We start from the raw sequence: 15,420 nt of genomic DNA on the forward strand, positions 1-15,420 counted from the left end.
ACTCACCACTGTGGTGAGATATCTGATTTGATATAATCCAGAGTGAACAAGAGGAATGGTGACCGAGAGGCTGCAATCATACACACAATGTGACATGAATAAAACATAGCTGAATGTGAAAAAAGACCCAGGTCCCACTGAACCAGAACAGTGTGTTTAGCATACCTTATAACAATGACAATGACGAGTGTTAATGTCCACAATGTACGTTTCATGACGTACAGCATATAAGCAATGACTTGTGCAGTTCATCAGGGCTTAAATACAGTCCATAGTGTCCATGGTTGTATAGTGTTTTGCTAGCGTCTCTTGTTGTAGTTGTTGCTCAGTCCCATGACACTGAAGGTGCAGCTGACAATCTTCTCGTAAAGAAGAAACATGAGGGCTGCAGTCAGCACCGTCTGCAGCAGCTTAGCCTCCAGCCCTTTAAACAGACCCAGAATGCCATACATCCTGCAAAAGAATATCAGGCATCAAAAGACAGACTCACTGTAACAGCAAGTTGTATGCAACAGGGGCGAAAATAGCAATGTTGCAGATACGCATACGTGTAATTTAAGTGATGTTAAGAGCACTTTAAAACCCAACAGTTAAACAGCTATGGACACTTGTGTGTGCTTGTGCATGCATGTGCGTGTGTGTGTGTGTACCCACCTCACCCTACTGGCAAGTAGACGCCTGATAGTCCTTAGACTTGACAGTAATTTTGACTCGTCTCTTGGTATGTTGGATTGTCCAAACTTTGGAAATTTAAAAAAAAGGATGTTATTTTACTGTACGCATTTGTACACAGGCATATAATTCACACAAAACATACCCTGAGAATTGACTGTATAGTCTGCAATGGATATGTTACAGTGGTTGCCACCGCTTTAGCCACAGCGCCAATGATGAAGACTTCAGCAGATGACAGCTTGGGAGAAAAAGAAAAGAAATATTCATTGCATTTTTGTGGTGGCTTCTGTACCTGATATTGAGTGATGATAAAATCTGTTGCCTGCTGATACCCATCACTCCATCTTCTATGCTCACTATGAGACTGAGTTATGGCGTGGTGATCATACTGATCTTTGGTGATGCAGTAAAATGCTCTTTCCTTTGCTTGTCCCTGACTGTTCGTGCATGCACGATCTTTACTTTTTTATGACTATAGCCATCAAAGGACGGACATATTGCCTGATATTTATGCTGCAGTTTATATGTCAAATAGTCCTGAACAGCGCGGCTTGCTGCTAAAATGTCACTGTTTTGCTGTTGGCTCCATCCCCCTCTCCCTTCCGTTTAAGCCAAACAGACAATCATGTGAATAGAATTACCACATTGATGCATATCGAGTGTTTACTCATCCAGATAACGGGATAACCTGAGATAAGTTCTCTCCTTTAGTTTTCCACAGACGTGGCCATTATTTAGAATAATCATGATTTTACAAGTCAACTACAATGTTTATGATTTCACTAACTGTCAAAAATAGTGAGGGGTTTAAATGCTAGTCCTGCAGTAAAGGGTCTAGTAATGAATCAGGGCTAAAACTTAATTTATTTATTGTATTGCTTTCCCAGCACACTTCTTTTTTTTTTTTGCTTTTAACATCTGTATCCTCCTGCCTCCTCTCCCTCTGTCTGTTTCTCACTCACCTCCCTGGGAACTCCTCTTCTCAGCTGCCTCTTCAGACCCTCATAAATCATGAACTGGATGGCAGGGTTCAGCACCAGCAGCAGGGACGGGACGGTCCCATTCCACAGAGCTCCCACACCCTCATCACGGAGTATCTGCACAAAAGCATCTGCATGTCCACACAAGTACAGAAAAAGTTGAGAAAATTCAAATATAGTACTGAATCTCATGTACAGTATTTAGTGGAACAAAAAGACTATTAAACAGGTATGAGCATAATCAAACAATGGCTATTTACCCAGAATGCCAGAGTAGTTTGTCGTCTGGATCGCTGCGTTGCGAAACTTGGAACCCTGAAGCTTCAGTCTAGTGTTCACCACCCACAACGGTGTGGTAACTAGTACATTCACAATACCTAGAGAGACAAACCCCAAAAAAATATCTGTGGTGAGTTTAAACAATCATAAAACCTGTAATATCATCTCTTGGAGCCTTTTGTCATGACATTGAAATGTGCAGGAGTGGCTTTGATCGGATTCCCGTTTTGATTTAAGTTGTTGTTTTTTTCCTGGTTCCTGCAATGACCAGCTCACCTGCGGCGACGCCTATGATTAAGTCAGTACTGGGTACTGACTGTTTTCCCTTCAGCCAACTCGCCTTGAGGCTGTGGAAGCAGTAGAAGTAGACAAAGTTGGAGCAGCACAGGCTACAGATGACGGGGAACCAACCTCTGTAAGGAGCGAGACTACGGAGGGAGAAATATCGGCAGAAAACAAAGGAATACATCTTTACATTGTGGATCCTGGATATCATTTACTTGGATCTTTCTCAGGTCAGGTGGACATGTTGGTCAACATATTATTTTCACTCACAGTCCTTCTTCCTCGATAATTTCTGCCAGAATGGCTGGAGTTGACCTGGCCTTCCGATTTTCATCCACTGAACCAAAACAGAAGACAAGTAAATATGTTGATAACCCCGGTTTCCTCCCACAGTACAAAAACATACAATATAGGGATATGGCAAATTGGTCACTCTAAATCATAGAGTGTGAGTGGATGGGTGTTTGTCTCTATATGTGGCCCTGTGATGGACTGGTGATCTGTCCAGGTTGTACCCCACCTTTCCCCCTGGGACCCTCATGTGGAGAATAAAGCGGTAGAAGATGGATGGATGTTGATAACCATCATTTTAGACCACATTTCTGCAACTGCTTACCTTGAAGCCGCAGTCTGGCAGAATCAAGGGGGAAGAACACGGTCATTGCAGTCACACTTCCCTAAAACAAACTGCAGTCAGTAGTAGAAATGTGTACGTTCTTTCTTCCATATGGTTAAAAAATGTCATGACAAAATGTACCGATTTAAAGTGATTCAAGTACCTGTAGCACAAAACACGTTATACATACTAATCCCTGCTATTGCCGAATCGAAGACAAGTTTGAGAATGTCAAGTTTCCCAGTTGTTGTTGCGCTATTCTGCGCTAAAAGCTGTGTTATCATTAGCAAACGACACATTTTGAATTGGGTTCTATGTGGAACGCCGATAACGAGTAGTGAAAGTGAGCGTTAGCTTACCACAGCTCCAGACAGCGCATGAACCAAACTCTCATACGAGAAAACCTCGGAGCCCATTTTCACCAATATCAGCTCTTCGTTCACCAGTCCAACAACACGTCGCTCAACTCTGTTACGGGTTTCTGTGGTTTAGCCTTCACTTCGCCAAACAGCTGACACTTAGCAGCCGAGTTGGTTAGCCGAGGAGGGGATTGTGGGTAATGTAGTTATTTTCACTCACTCTAAAAAATGTTGCACATTTTACAACAGTGAACAGTCAGTTAACGCTGACATTTAAAACATGACCAACAAATAAGCATAGTCGCAAATTTCACCCAAACGTAATTGCAATTAACTGTAACTGAGATGATGAAGATGTTGTGTTAATAAATGACCATACATCATTAAAATGTGAACAACGAGGCTAAGGCCAAAGTATATATACAGAACAGAAAATGTAGATTGGAGATTTGCAAAACTATAAAATAAATATTGTGATTTTTTAACATTTAGAATCAACAATAACCCTCAAAGTACGTGATGAACATTTTGTAAAAAAAAAAAAAAAAAAAAAAAAATTTCCTTGTTGGAAACAACACTTTGCTGAATGTAAGACTTGCCTTCCAAAACACAACATGAAGTAGCCAATCCTTTGTATGGGAATAAACTTCCTGTTACTGACTAAAACTGTTCTAAATACTTTGAATCTCAAAGACAGACAACCCAAAGATTATCGAGAGCAGTTATGTAATTTTAAAGGTGTCAAGTGTGTGCTGATTATGAGGTTTTTTTGAAACTGTAAATCATGATGATGGGTCTATGGGTGAGGGAAAATTAGACACCAACCTGTAATATAAGCTTACTGCCATACTGCCATACAGTAAGCAACAGCTCAATGTGTCACCCTGTATTACAGAGAAAGATATCGGTTTGTTCAAATTTATTGAAGCGTGGTGGTATGAGGCATCGACTCAGAATAACAACACGGAAATGTGTGCTGTCATTTTCACGGACCAGCCCGGGACACTGTCACTGATAACATGGCTGCCAGATGGGGCAGAAGGTAAACACAGGTGCTAGCCTCTTAACAAAAGGCCAAACTAATAAAATCTACACTTTTTTCCATAGTGGATCCTGAAGCTTATTACTGTTCACTCCCTGAACCTAAGTCCACACAGAACACCAGCAATACAATAAGATTTTCAAATACAAACAGTATGTACGTAGACGTTGGTCTTTTAATGTAAAATCATCTGACCACTGTTTTGAAAAGACATACATTAGTGTGACACAGTCAAATACAATGTAGTCAAAACATAAACACAATGCCAGCATGTGGAGGTATAATGAATGTGTGGGATCTGCCTCCTCATCTTTGGATTTTTCTCTACACACAAACGGAATGATTACCGCGTGACACTGACACACAGAGGCACATCTAATGACTTGCATTGTAGGCTATGATTCACACTTAGTGACAGCACTGTACTGTCTGCATGCAAACACAATTGCAGTCTGCAGAACATGCAAAGTCCACACAGAAAGGCCCTCAGTCAAACTGGGATTCAAACCTTCTTGCTGTGAGACAACAATGCTAGCTGCCATGTGGCCCATAAGTAAACAGCTAAAATAAATTAAGATATGAAATGACTCCATCAGTCGCCAGCCCGTTCATTCAGCCACTCTTGACACAGCCTCCTGTGGTCGTCACTTTCCTCCTCAGTCCTCTGTTTATTCCTTAGTTTCATCCTTTGCTCCTCCACTCTTCTGGTTCTCTCTTTTGCCTCCTCTTTAATCTTCCTGTCTTCCTCCACCCTGCGCTCCAGCAGGGCCTCCACAATGGCCGTCACACTTTGTAACGAGCGCTGCGGGATCCACTTGGGATCCACTGTGGGGAGAAAGGGGTCTCCAGCTGAGACAAGCAAGGGCTGAGGTTCCAAGGGAATGTGGAGGAGGTGGGCGTGCAGCATCATGCGGTACGGGGAGTCGTCCACACCTGAGCTGTAGGTGAAGTCTCCAACAATGGTATGGCCGATTGCACTGCAGTGGACCCTTAACTGATGAGTTCGACCTGAGGGAATACAGGTGCAAAGTCAAGGAGAGAGGAAGTTTCCAAAAATGTGCTGGGGCACGGTCATGACATACACATGGATGTATGTAGTTAGTTAACGTGACAGGAACAAAATAGTGTGCCATTACCCGTGAGTGGCTGCAGTAGCACCTTGGTGACAAGATCTCCATCATAAAGCCCATACTCCAACACCGTCAGCTCAGTTTGACAAGATTTAGGGTTTTCACAGCCTGACGAGAGGAAAACGAAGCCAATGCAAATGAGCAAGAATAATTAAATGCAAATTTCGATTTGACTGACATACACAGATATATATTAGGTGAGTCTGTGGGGTAAAAATAGAAAAAAACTAAATGTGGTATACAAAATGATGCGAGTTCAGTCAAAATGAAATGAAAAATAAATAAAATTATCATCCGAATGTGCAAAAAATGGCTTAATCGAAATCAGACTTATGTCAAATGTACCAAGACCTGTTGTGTTTTGTGTACCTTCTGTTCCTTTAATACACATCATATGCGTTTTTCCTTCCGAGGAGTTCTTGCCGATCGAGAAGTCCAGCGTCTGTGTCTGATTTTCTACCCAGCCACGGACCTAAAGAAGCAAAAATATGGAACCGATTTTATCTGCAGATCTGTACGACCACACAGGGGTGATTATGCTGCTTTGCAGGCAAACCGATACATGGTGGCATTTGTATGAAAGGTTTGTGTGTGTCACAGTGTCTGTGTTTCATACCAGGGCGAGGTAAAGTTTGGTGACTGTTCGGTCCTTGAAACAACGGTAGGCCCGGCCGGCAGCTGCCTTATTGAGGGCTACACAAAGAGCCCCACTGGTGGAGAAATCCAACTGATGACAAAACCTGGAGGGAAGAGAAGAACAATTATGTTTTCGCTCTATGAGCATGATGTCTGTATACTGATGTAGTTTGTAGGTAGAAATAATTCCGACCTAAATCCATAGTACGTGCTCGGGTCTGCCAACTGAGGGAAGCGGTGTCGAAGTTGAGCCTGCACGGTCTGTTTCTCGTAGAACATTTTGCTGTCAATGCGGATGTCCCAGTGCTTGTCCACCACAATGAAGTCATCGCTCTGGTACAACACCTGCAGGCGCTCCACGTCAGCAGGCTCTGTGTTCATTGTGTGCCGCGTTGGACTACACAACCCCTGCAGCGCTGTGGAGAGAATGAGGAGAAGTATGTATTCATATTTAATCCATTGACAGACTAAATACAAAGTCTCTCATAAAAATTAACCTGACCGAACCAGGCAGTGATGGGGAAGTTAATTCCTGAATGCAATGGTTACTAGTCTACCACAAGTATTTTGGGCAAAATTTTATCCCAAAATACTTGAATCAGAATCAGAATGCTGAATACTTTCGCCGTGTGTCTGTCCTATGTTTTTCTTCTTCTTTACATTCATAATGTAATGGGCAGCTCCAAGAGGAACAAGCTATACTTATAGCAAAATCTATCAGTGATAAGCAGAGCACTAGACGAACCTCAGCACCTGTAAGCTTGATGTTGTAAACACATTAACATAATAACAATTCGTACTTGCCCTGTGAGTCTGAGCTAACCAGACTAACGCTAGCCTGTTAGCATCGTCACGTCTTTGCCAGCTGCTGTATGCTAACAACAGCAGACGTGACTAATGTATGGTACATTTTTCAAAGCGCAGAACGTTCACGTTTACGTCAAATACATGCGAACACAAACATAAACAAACCTTACTACAATAAGTGGTTCTCTCTGTGCTCCACTGTGACTGCGCAGCTGCTGCTTCGTCTTCTTCTAGTCTTGGCTGTTGACGGCAAACTGATGTGAGAGGGGAACAGCGCCCTCTACCGCGTGTGCAACAACATAGCTTTTTGTGCAGTAAGTGGTTTAATCAAGAAAATAACACTTTTCTCAAGATAAATGAATTAAATAAAAACAAATAATTATATATTTACTCCTTATATTGATCCTGTAGTGGTGCTGTATGAACCCATGTGGAAATCTGACAGACTAATCTAGTAGAAGATTAATCCCAAAGAGAATTTAAACATTTATTAACCATCAATTGGGGAAATTTGAGGTATAACATACCATATTTCACAGCATATCTGCTTGAGAGAATATCTGCTTTAAATAGAGGATGTATTTCTTCCTTTGTATATGTTTTAACATTCAGCCTGACTATACAGACAAGAAAAATAACAAGAAAAAGCTGTGGTTTCGCCCTGCGGCCTCTAACAGCCACTACTCCAGTGGCGATGTTTTCTGCACTGATGTTGTTTTCCATTTCTACAGCTAAACCAAACACCACAGCAAATAAAACAAACATGAACAAGAACATTACATTTTCTTCTTCTGTCTGTGCATGCAGTGGATCTATAAGTTAGTTCCAAACACTGAAGGTATCTTAGCGCTACCTTCATGTAACACCAGATTATCAGCAAAGCGTTGAATGTTGAAACGTACTGAGCCTCAACACAGAGGTTATATAAATAGCCGGTAAATCCACAAACACAGTCAGGTATGAATCAGATAAGCAGATCAAGAATTTCATCACTCAATCTTCTCTGTGTGTGTGTGTGAGTGTGTAAGGTCAAAGGTCACTCACACTCACGTGGCACTAAGCAGTTTCATAACAAACAGAAAGCAGTCGATGAAGAGGAGCAAGGTACAGCTGCTGGATATTATTGCATCTATTATCTGCATGTGAAGAACATTTGTGGACTTGATGAGTTTTACAAATGACCGGGATGCTCTGTAGATGTTGACACATGTTTTTTGGATTCATCCCTTTATATTCTATGGATCTTTTCAGGAAATACGCCTGCGGATCTAGTTGAGAGCGTTCACACCACAGCAAATGATGAGGAAAATCAAGCCACATACGGAATATGAAGGACGTGGATTATATAAGGATAAGTATACTGACAAAGACACAGTTTTTTAACTCTACTGAAAGCAGGATATCACATTTTCTTCTCAACCTAAAGAAAGATCTTGCTCATGTATTTCTGTATTTCGTTGCTTTCCGCCTGCGCTGCAGCACAACATCAGTGCTGTTGACTTTCCGCGTACGATGCAGAACAAGTCTTTCCTGCAGGCTCGCTGTGAAGAGCCCATAATGACATCAGACTGGGGGGTCCCTCTGCTGCTGGCTCTGCTGCTGCTGGCTCTGCTCTACACCTTCCTCTATCTGCCGGCCACAGCACAGCGAGCTCTGCTGGAGCAGGCGCTCCGTAGCAACAACAACACCACCACAGCACTGCCCACAGCCGCCCAGGAGCAGAGGCGATTCTAGAGTCTGTAGGGGCCCAAAGCAAAAATTCCCAGGGGGAACCTTCCAACCAGTGTTCATCATCATTATGTTATAAATAATCTGACACCAATGAAAAATGTATGAGTTCAAAATATATATATATATATATTTTTGAAATGAATGAAATAACATGGAAAAACCTTGTAATTAAAAAGTATGTGAAAATATAAATGAAAAGAACAATAAAATACTGTAAATAGCTTTTAAAAAACCATATAAACTAAGTAAAAAATACCTTACACTGTAAAGAACCCACATTATAAAACAATTTAAATATATAGAACAATAAAATACTGTAAATAACATATATAAACTGATTAAAAAATATATGCATTACACATACTGTAATGTACTAATGCAAATAATATGATAGATATGCAAATAATCCTCTTCATTTTCCAACTTGCAGAACGATAACTTCTCAGAGGTTAAAGTGAGGTGGGGCCATGTTTCCTACTGAGATGTCATTGCAAATCACCCATTGTTGTTTAAGGGGGACGGGGAGGTGGCTGGTCACTGCACATTTCAGTAAAAACAGCCCTCAGGCTCCGAGTGTCGGGGGCCCCCTATCGGCTCGGGGCCCCAAGCAGTTGCCTGCCTTGCCTGTTCACAAGCTGCGCCTCTGCCCAGGAGGACTGACCTACAGCACTGGACGACCAGACAGACAGACTACAGACTATGTGACAGGCTGACCTTGACGAGATGATGTGGATTTATCTCCTCTATAAGGATTAATTTTGATTTATTTCACCTGGATCCTGGAGCAGATGGTTTGGCTCACTGAGCGCTATTTAAAACTGCAACAAAACTAAATCCATGACAGTTCCCCTGACAGTTTATACTCTGAGAACTAAGACTCTGAACCAAAGGATTGTTTGAATTTGCCTTTATTCAGAGATACAGGATGCTACTGTTTAGATTAGACACCAAATACTTTGAAAGTGCGGCACTTGATTGTTACAGACTGCAGGGCAAGGTGTGTTCAAAACATCCCTGGAAATACTGCAGTATCTGCAATATCTGGCAACAATTGACATCTGTATATTGCATCAGTATCTTTTCTTCTTCTTCTTTTTTTTTTTAAATCACATTAAATTTGTAACAATAAAGTTGTAAAAAAAGGGGACGAGAGTCTCGTTAAAACCATGCAACACCCAACAAACCAACATTTACAGTTAGATCACGACAATTTCAAATGGTAGTTCAATGTTCATTATGTTCAACAATGATAATATCATATCCAAAGACTTGACACAATAATGATATATTTTTTTCTCGCTTTTTAAGGGGGAAATAAATTCCTCCTCCACTGTTCTCCTCAGCTACCGTCGTAAATGTTTCCTTCAAAGATTCAAAGCATCATTTTTAAATCCTTGGTACAGGAGAGATGCTCAGAAAGGGCTAATTGTGTTTCCCTTTGACTATGAGAACAGTATAAAATCCTACAGGACAGACATGCATCTCTTTCTACAATATACACAGTTCAGTTACAGTCTTTCACACGGTCTGCTCTTTGAGAAACCTCCACAAAGACTTGAGGGAAAACTGCTGCTTGAAAGCAAAGTAAAATTGAATGATTAAATGCATGTAATGTACACAGGGAGAAGAGGTGAACCTAAAGGGTTTGTTTATTTTTAAACGTGTTCCAAGACGAAATTGTGTTGTTTATTGTGGCATTTGGTCAAAACGCCCTAAAACGTTATTCTTTTTGTCGCATCAAAACTGTACACTGATGATGGATTATTTTTTTTAATATGTTAATATCATGATGGGAAAATAAGAAAAATATGATGCATAATAAACACAACCTCATCCTCGAAACAGCATGTAATAAAAGCACATGAAGAAACACAAAGAGTTAAAATATGTTCATTTACACATCTTATTTTATAGTACTTTCTTCCTTATAATTTGTATTGTAACAGTTTTTAAAGCTCAAACTCCAGCATTTTAATTAAATTTAGTTTGGTGATAATCATTCTCTGAGCTTTTACCCCCCATGGTTTTGAAATGAACATACTGACATTTATACTGGAGTTAAATCATTAAATCCTGGGGAACCAGACATTTAATGTATTTCTTCACTATTCAGCTGTGGTACCTGGTTCTTCCCTCTAGTTCAGTCAGAACTGAAGAAGCCTAGAAGAAGTCTATGACCTGGACGACCGAGAGCCTTCACCGACCGTAGGTTTTATTGAATAATAAAAAAAATAAAGGTCTATCACGCCTGAGTCGATATTTGACAGTCAAATCATTGCCACCTGACTCCAACAACCCTGAAATATCTCCGTGTTGCAGCCTCTGATGCATCCACGCTACAATGAGTCAGAAAAATCATCTAGAATTGAACCCCACTTCAACTCTCTCTACTATAGTCAACGTCTCCTTTTCCAGAAATCCTGCTGAGCATCATCACAGTGAACTCAATCAGCTCTTTTTCCTAGTAAAGACTGTTTGACTCGAGTGTACCACACACACACAGCGGTACGTTGTACTGTACTTAATAATAATGGGTGTGTTTTGGTTGTAACATCACAGTGCCAGAGCGCCACCTATCGCTCTTTTTAAACAAACCTCATTTTAAGACCAACACACACACACCCATGATGTGCTCATATGGGTGCTTTTCATATGGAATTTAAACCATTTGGAGACTGAATGGGAAAATAACTGCGTATGATACTAACAAAGATATGTGCGTCAGACTTGAGGAGGTGGAAAATATGTAATTATATGAATGTATAGTACACTTCCCTTTGTGCCTGAGCTGGCTTCCTTTTAAAGCTGCAGTGCGTAACTTCTGGTGATTTTTGTTGTGTTTTGCAGACATTATTATTCTGCCTCTGGTCAGTTTTCTTAAACAGTAACATGATTTGTTTGCTGCTTCCTACAGTATCAGACCTGGCTGAAGGAGCGTTGCATTCACACTAGCCCTTCTTCATCGCACCCTAGTTCGTTTGCTCGGAAACTCAAGTTCCGCGGAAACCAAAGAAGCGAACTCCGGTCCGCCTAAAAGCATGGGGCTCGGTTTGCTTCAAGTGGACTACAACGCAGGGCATTGTGGCTAAACACAACCAAAACAAGACCGACAGGATTTGATGCAGCTCCATGTTCTGCTCTGACGTGGAGGAAGCAGAAGTTGTTCTGCATTAATCAATAGCTGAGCGAGTTTTTTCATCTCGACTTCAGTAAGGAGGGGAATTTGTTATTCAAAAGGTTCGGTTTGTTTCGCTAAAGTGCAAAAGTGTGAAAGCAAACTCGGACCAGCTGAATGTTGCAAACCCCAATTGAACGAGTCTAGCAGACTATGAGGTCAAACTACTGAATGAGCAGGTTTTCTGAGCAGTAGAATTCACTTCAAAAACGTTTTGTGGCCGCTTCGCTGTGTTTTCAGTCAATTTACTGTTACCTCTGTCTGTCGGCACAGAACAACTCACTTCCTGTGTGCAGCACGGGAATGTCCCGAGATCAAAACTGATCTAAACACTGTTATACTGAGAAAAAGAGTTGCGTGTAGCTGATAACCCTAACCTGCATTGTTTGAAGTCATGTGACAAAGGTTAGAATGAAACGGACATTTGTTCATATTAAAAAGTTACGCACTAAAGCAGCTTAAGGTCCGCTGCTGTTAATGTTAATGTATGTATGTATGACAGGATGAGGAGGAAGAGACTGATAGTAAATAAAAAGGAAGACTCCATCATGTGGAGAACTTATAGATGTAGATGTAATGACAGAGAAAGTGGGGATTCCTTCCTCTAAAAGTCCCAGCTGTTGACAGGTTTGAGGAGAGCTGCATGAGCAGACAAGGATTAAACCATACGGACGAGGAGAATGAGCAAAAAACGGGAGAAGCAGAGCCTCCTCACTTTGGCCTCACAGGACAATGTAGAGGAGGCTTAAACTGGGGGAAGAAGACAGGAAGACTGGGAGTAAAAGAAGGAAAGAGAGCAGCATCACATCTCTTCCTCTCCTTTATTCGCTCCAGTCCTTCTTGATGTCCAGGCTCCACTCCCAGGCCAAGTGGACGTTCTCGTCGTCATCGGTGAGGCGGGACTTGATCTGATAGATGCCGCGTAACACGATGCCCTTCGGTGCCTCGGCACTCGGGCTCAGAAATTCTTGCTCCTCCGCCCTCGGGCCGTAACTGCCCACCATGAACGACACCTTGTCCACTGTAGGGGGCACAAAATGGACAATGATGGACACTTGATGTTTACCCATCTGTACTTTGATATTATTATGTTTATTTATGCATATATATATTTACAGTTACAGAACAATTCTCATATGAATCTGTGAAATATTCTACAAATAACTAAGATTAGTGGTGAATCCAGTGACTCATCTTTACTAGTCTGATGCAGCTGGTGATTATATAATGAACCACTCGAGATACAGTGAATCACACAGATGACATGACATTATTATTATTATTATTATTGTTATTATTATAATATATCGACTGGAAGAGCCTTCAATTACTGCAGCTAGCTCCACCGTCTTTATGTCTTATTTATTATTAATTCCTCTCAGGCTCAGTCATTTAGGAGCTACTTTTGGCTTCACGATGTCTCATGAAACTGGTATGAATTTATTATAGTCCTAAAAGTAAAATTTAAACATCTTTCCTCCAACTTAAGTGTTCTCATCTTTGGGAGCACCTGAGAGAGAGAGAGAGAGAGAGAGAGAGAGAGCTTGTATATTATGTGTAATGGGATCAGTGCACAGAAGGAAGAGTGGGAACATGCCGTATGGGACATGATATTACAAATGTTAGTGTGTTTTTTCCAAATCATTAGTCATGTTGACTAATATTAAGCAATCTGTCATAAGATACAGATTTATTTTCAGATAGATAGATAGATAGATAGATAGATAGATAGATAGATAGATAGATAGATAGATAGATAGATAGATAGATAGATAGATAGATAGATAGATAGATAGATAGATAGATAGATAGATAGATAGATAGATAGATAGATAGAGCTGAAACGATTAATCGATGAATCTATTATTAATCGATTACTTATAAATTAATCGCCAACTATTTTGATAATCGATAATCGTTTTATGGACTAAACGATTCATTGATTAATCTAGAAAATAATCGACAGATTAATCGATTTACGAAAATAATTGTTAGATAGATAGATAGATAGATAGATAGATAGATAGATAGATAGATAGATAGATAGATAGATAGATAGATAGATAGATAGATAGATAGATAGATAGATAGATAGATAGAGCTGAAACGATTAATCGATGAATCTATTATTAATCGATTACTTATAAATTAATCGCCAACTATTTTGATAATCGATAATCGTTTTTATGGACTAAACGATTCATAGATTAATCTAGAAAATAATCGACAGATTAATCGATTACGAAAATAATTGTTAGATAGATAGATAGATAGATAGATAGATAGATAGATAGATAGATAGATAGATAGATAGATAGATAGATAGATAGATAGATAGATAGATAGATAGATAGATAGATAGATAGATAGATAGATAGATAGATAGAGCTGAAACGATTAATCGATGAATCTATTATTAATCGATTACTTATAAATTAATCGCCAACTATTTTGATAATCGATAATCGTTTTATGGACTAAACGATTCATTGATTAATCTAGAAAATAATCGACAGATTAATCGATTTACGAAAATAATTGTTAGATAGATAGATAGATAGATAGATAGATAGATAGATAGATAGATAGATAGATAGATAGATAGATAGATAGATAGATAGATAGATAGATAGATAGATAGATAGATAGATAGATAGATAGATAGATAGATAGATAGAGCTGAAACGATTAATCGATGAATCTATTATTAATCGATTACTTATAAATTAATCGCCAACTATTTTGATAATCGATAATCGTTTTTATGGACTAAACGATTCATAGATTAATCTAGAAAATAATCGACAGATTAATCGATTACGAAAATAATTGTTAGATAGATAGATAGATAGATAGATAGATAGATAGATAGATAGATAGATAGATAGATAGATAGATAGATAGATAGATAGATAGATAGATAGATAGATAGATAGATAGATAGATAGATAGATAGATAGATACGTGTAGTGACCTTACCTTTTATTCCTTTTCTGAAAACCACATGATGATACCTCAAGCCAGCAACGATGTCTCTGTTCACCTGCAGAAAACACAAACAACCCCTGTCAGGATAATTTGGTAAAAGATGGATGTTGGAGCCAGCTCAGGAATCAAACAAGAGTTTATTTCTGTACAGAAAGAGCAATCACGAAGCAACTTGCAGATTAAGTCACTCCGCGAAGACTGCTGAATCAATGGAAAACCTCTCTAGTTAACCTGTCTGGTGGGTGTGTCAAACCCCCCCACACAGACAGAGCAGAACAAAAGGTTTCCTCCATCCCACGGGAAGAGAAGGAATCAGGTAGACCCCCCATAGGGAGAGAGGAAGATAGGGTGTTTACGACTCAAACCCCTGTGTGTAAAACAAAATAGCAAATGGTCCCTTGATCTTAGGTCACTACAGTTCATACTTTTACATTTATACGATATCAATACAAAATTTCCGTAACATATCCCTCCTGTTTATGCTGATTTTAAGCATAATTATAACATAAATTTTGTAGAGTGTGAGAGCGAAAACCCTTTCGAGCAGTTCAAAACATTCTATTTATCCATTATCCTTTCAGAAAGGGAAACTCTCTCACGGTTCCGCTGCCCCGGCAACCACACACAGGTACTCCATGTTACAAGAAACAGTAATCATACACAAAATCAAACATTGTTTCCGTCAAAACAGAACATAAAACATCCTTTCTTAATCTA

General features: G+C 39.8%; 3 protein-coding genes across 3 annotated transcripts in view; all 3 read right to left on the bottom strand.

The window, feature by feature from the left end:
- Nucleotides 1-299: 299 nt before the first annotated feature.
- On the bottom strand, nt 300-3,291 carry slc25a17 (solute carrier family 25 member 17; the record flags this gene model as incomplete). Its single annotated transcript, XM_083896707.1, has 9 exons — nt 3,195-3,291; nt 2,836-2,896; nt 2,490-2,556; nt 2,211-2,362; nt 1,916-2,032; nt 1,638-1,786; nt 818-913; nt 655-740; nt 300-453 (listed from the first exon to the last, which is right to left on the bottom strand). The coding sequence occupies exons 1-9, from the start codon at nt 3,249-3,251 to the stop codon at nt 300-302; spliced, it is 939 nt and encodes a 312-aa protein (XP_083752833.1). The 5' UTR covers nt 3,252-3,291.
- Nucleotides 3,292-4,472: 1,181 nt separating this feature from the next.
- On the bottom strand, nt 4,473-7,029 carry rpusd1 (RNA pseudouridine synthase domain containing 1). Its single transcript, XM_083896658.1, has 6 exons — nt 6,975-7,029; nt 6,196-6,418; nt 5,983-6,106; nt 5,736-5,838; nt 5,373-5,474; nt 4,473-5,244 (listed from the first exon to the last, which is right to left on the bottom strand). Exons 2-6 carry the CDS (start codon nt 6,381-6,383, stop codon nt 4,829-4,831), a joined length of 933 nt encoding a protein of 310 aa, XP_083752784.1. The 5' UTR covers nt 6,384-6,418; nt 6,975-7,029; the 3' UTR covers nt 4,473-4,828.
- A 5,507-nt stretch (nt 7,030-12,536) lies between these two features.
- The window catches only part of arhgdig (Rho GDP dissociation inhibitor (GDI) gamma), a gene marked incomplete at both ends in the record, with an annotated part of 31,309 nt that continues 28,425 nt past the window's right edge, over nt 12,537-15,420 (bottom strand). The window contains 2 exons of the mRNA XM_083896565.1: nt 12,537-12,736; nt 14,695-14,758. Coding sequence (XP_083752691.1) covers nt 12,537-12,736; nt 14,695-14,758 — 264 coding nt within the window. The remainder of the gene's footprint in view (nt 12,737-14,694; nt 14,759-15,420) is intronic.

Source organism: Microchirus variegatus (assembly GCF_963457635.1).
Source record: "Microchirus variegatus genome assembly, chromosome: 10".
Classification (NCBI taxonomy): Eukaryota; Metazoa; Chordata; class Actinopteri; order Pleuronectiformes; family Soleidae; genus Microchirus; species Microchirus variegatus.

Bases quoted from the DNA above. Each gene is read 5' to 3' on its own strand.
- rpusd1 (XM_083896658.1), bottom strand. From the start codon at position 6,383: ATGAACACAGAGCCTGCTGACGTGGAGCGCCTGCAGGTGTTGTACCAG. The intron at 5,839-5,982 runs GTATGAAACACA...TTGCTTCTTTAG, and splicing joins CCAAACTTTACCTCGCCCTG to GTCCGTGGCTGGGTAGAAAA. The intron at 5,475-5,735 runs GTACACAAAACA...TCCTCTCGTCAG, and splicing joins GTGTATTAAAGGAACAGAAG to GCTGTGAAAACCCTAAATCT.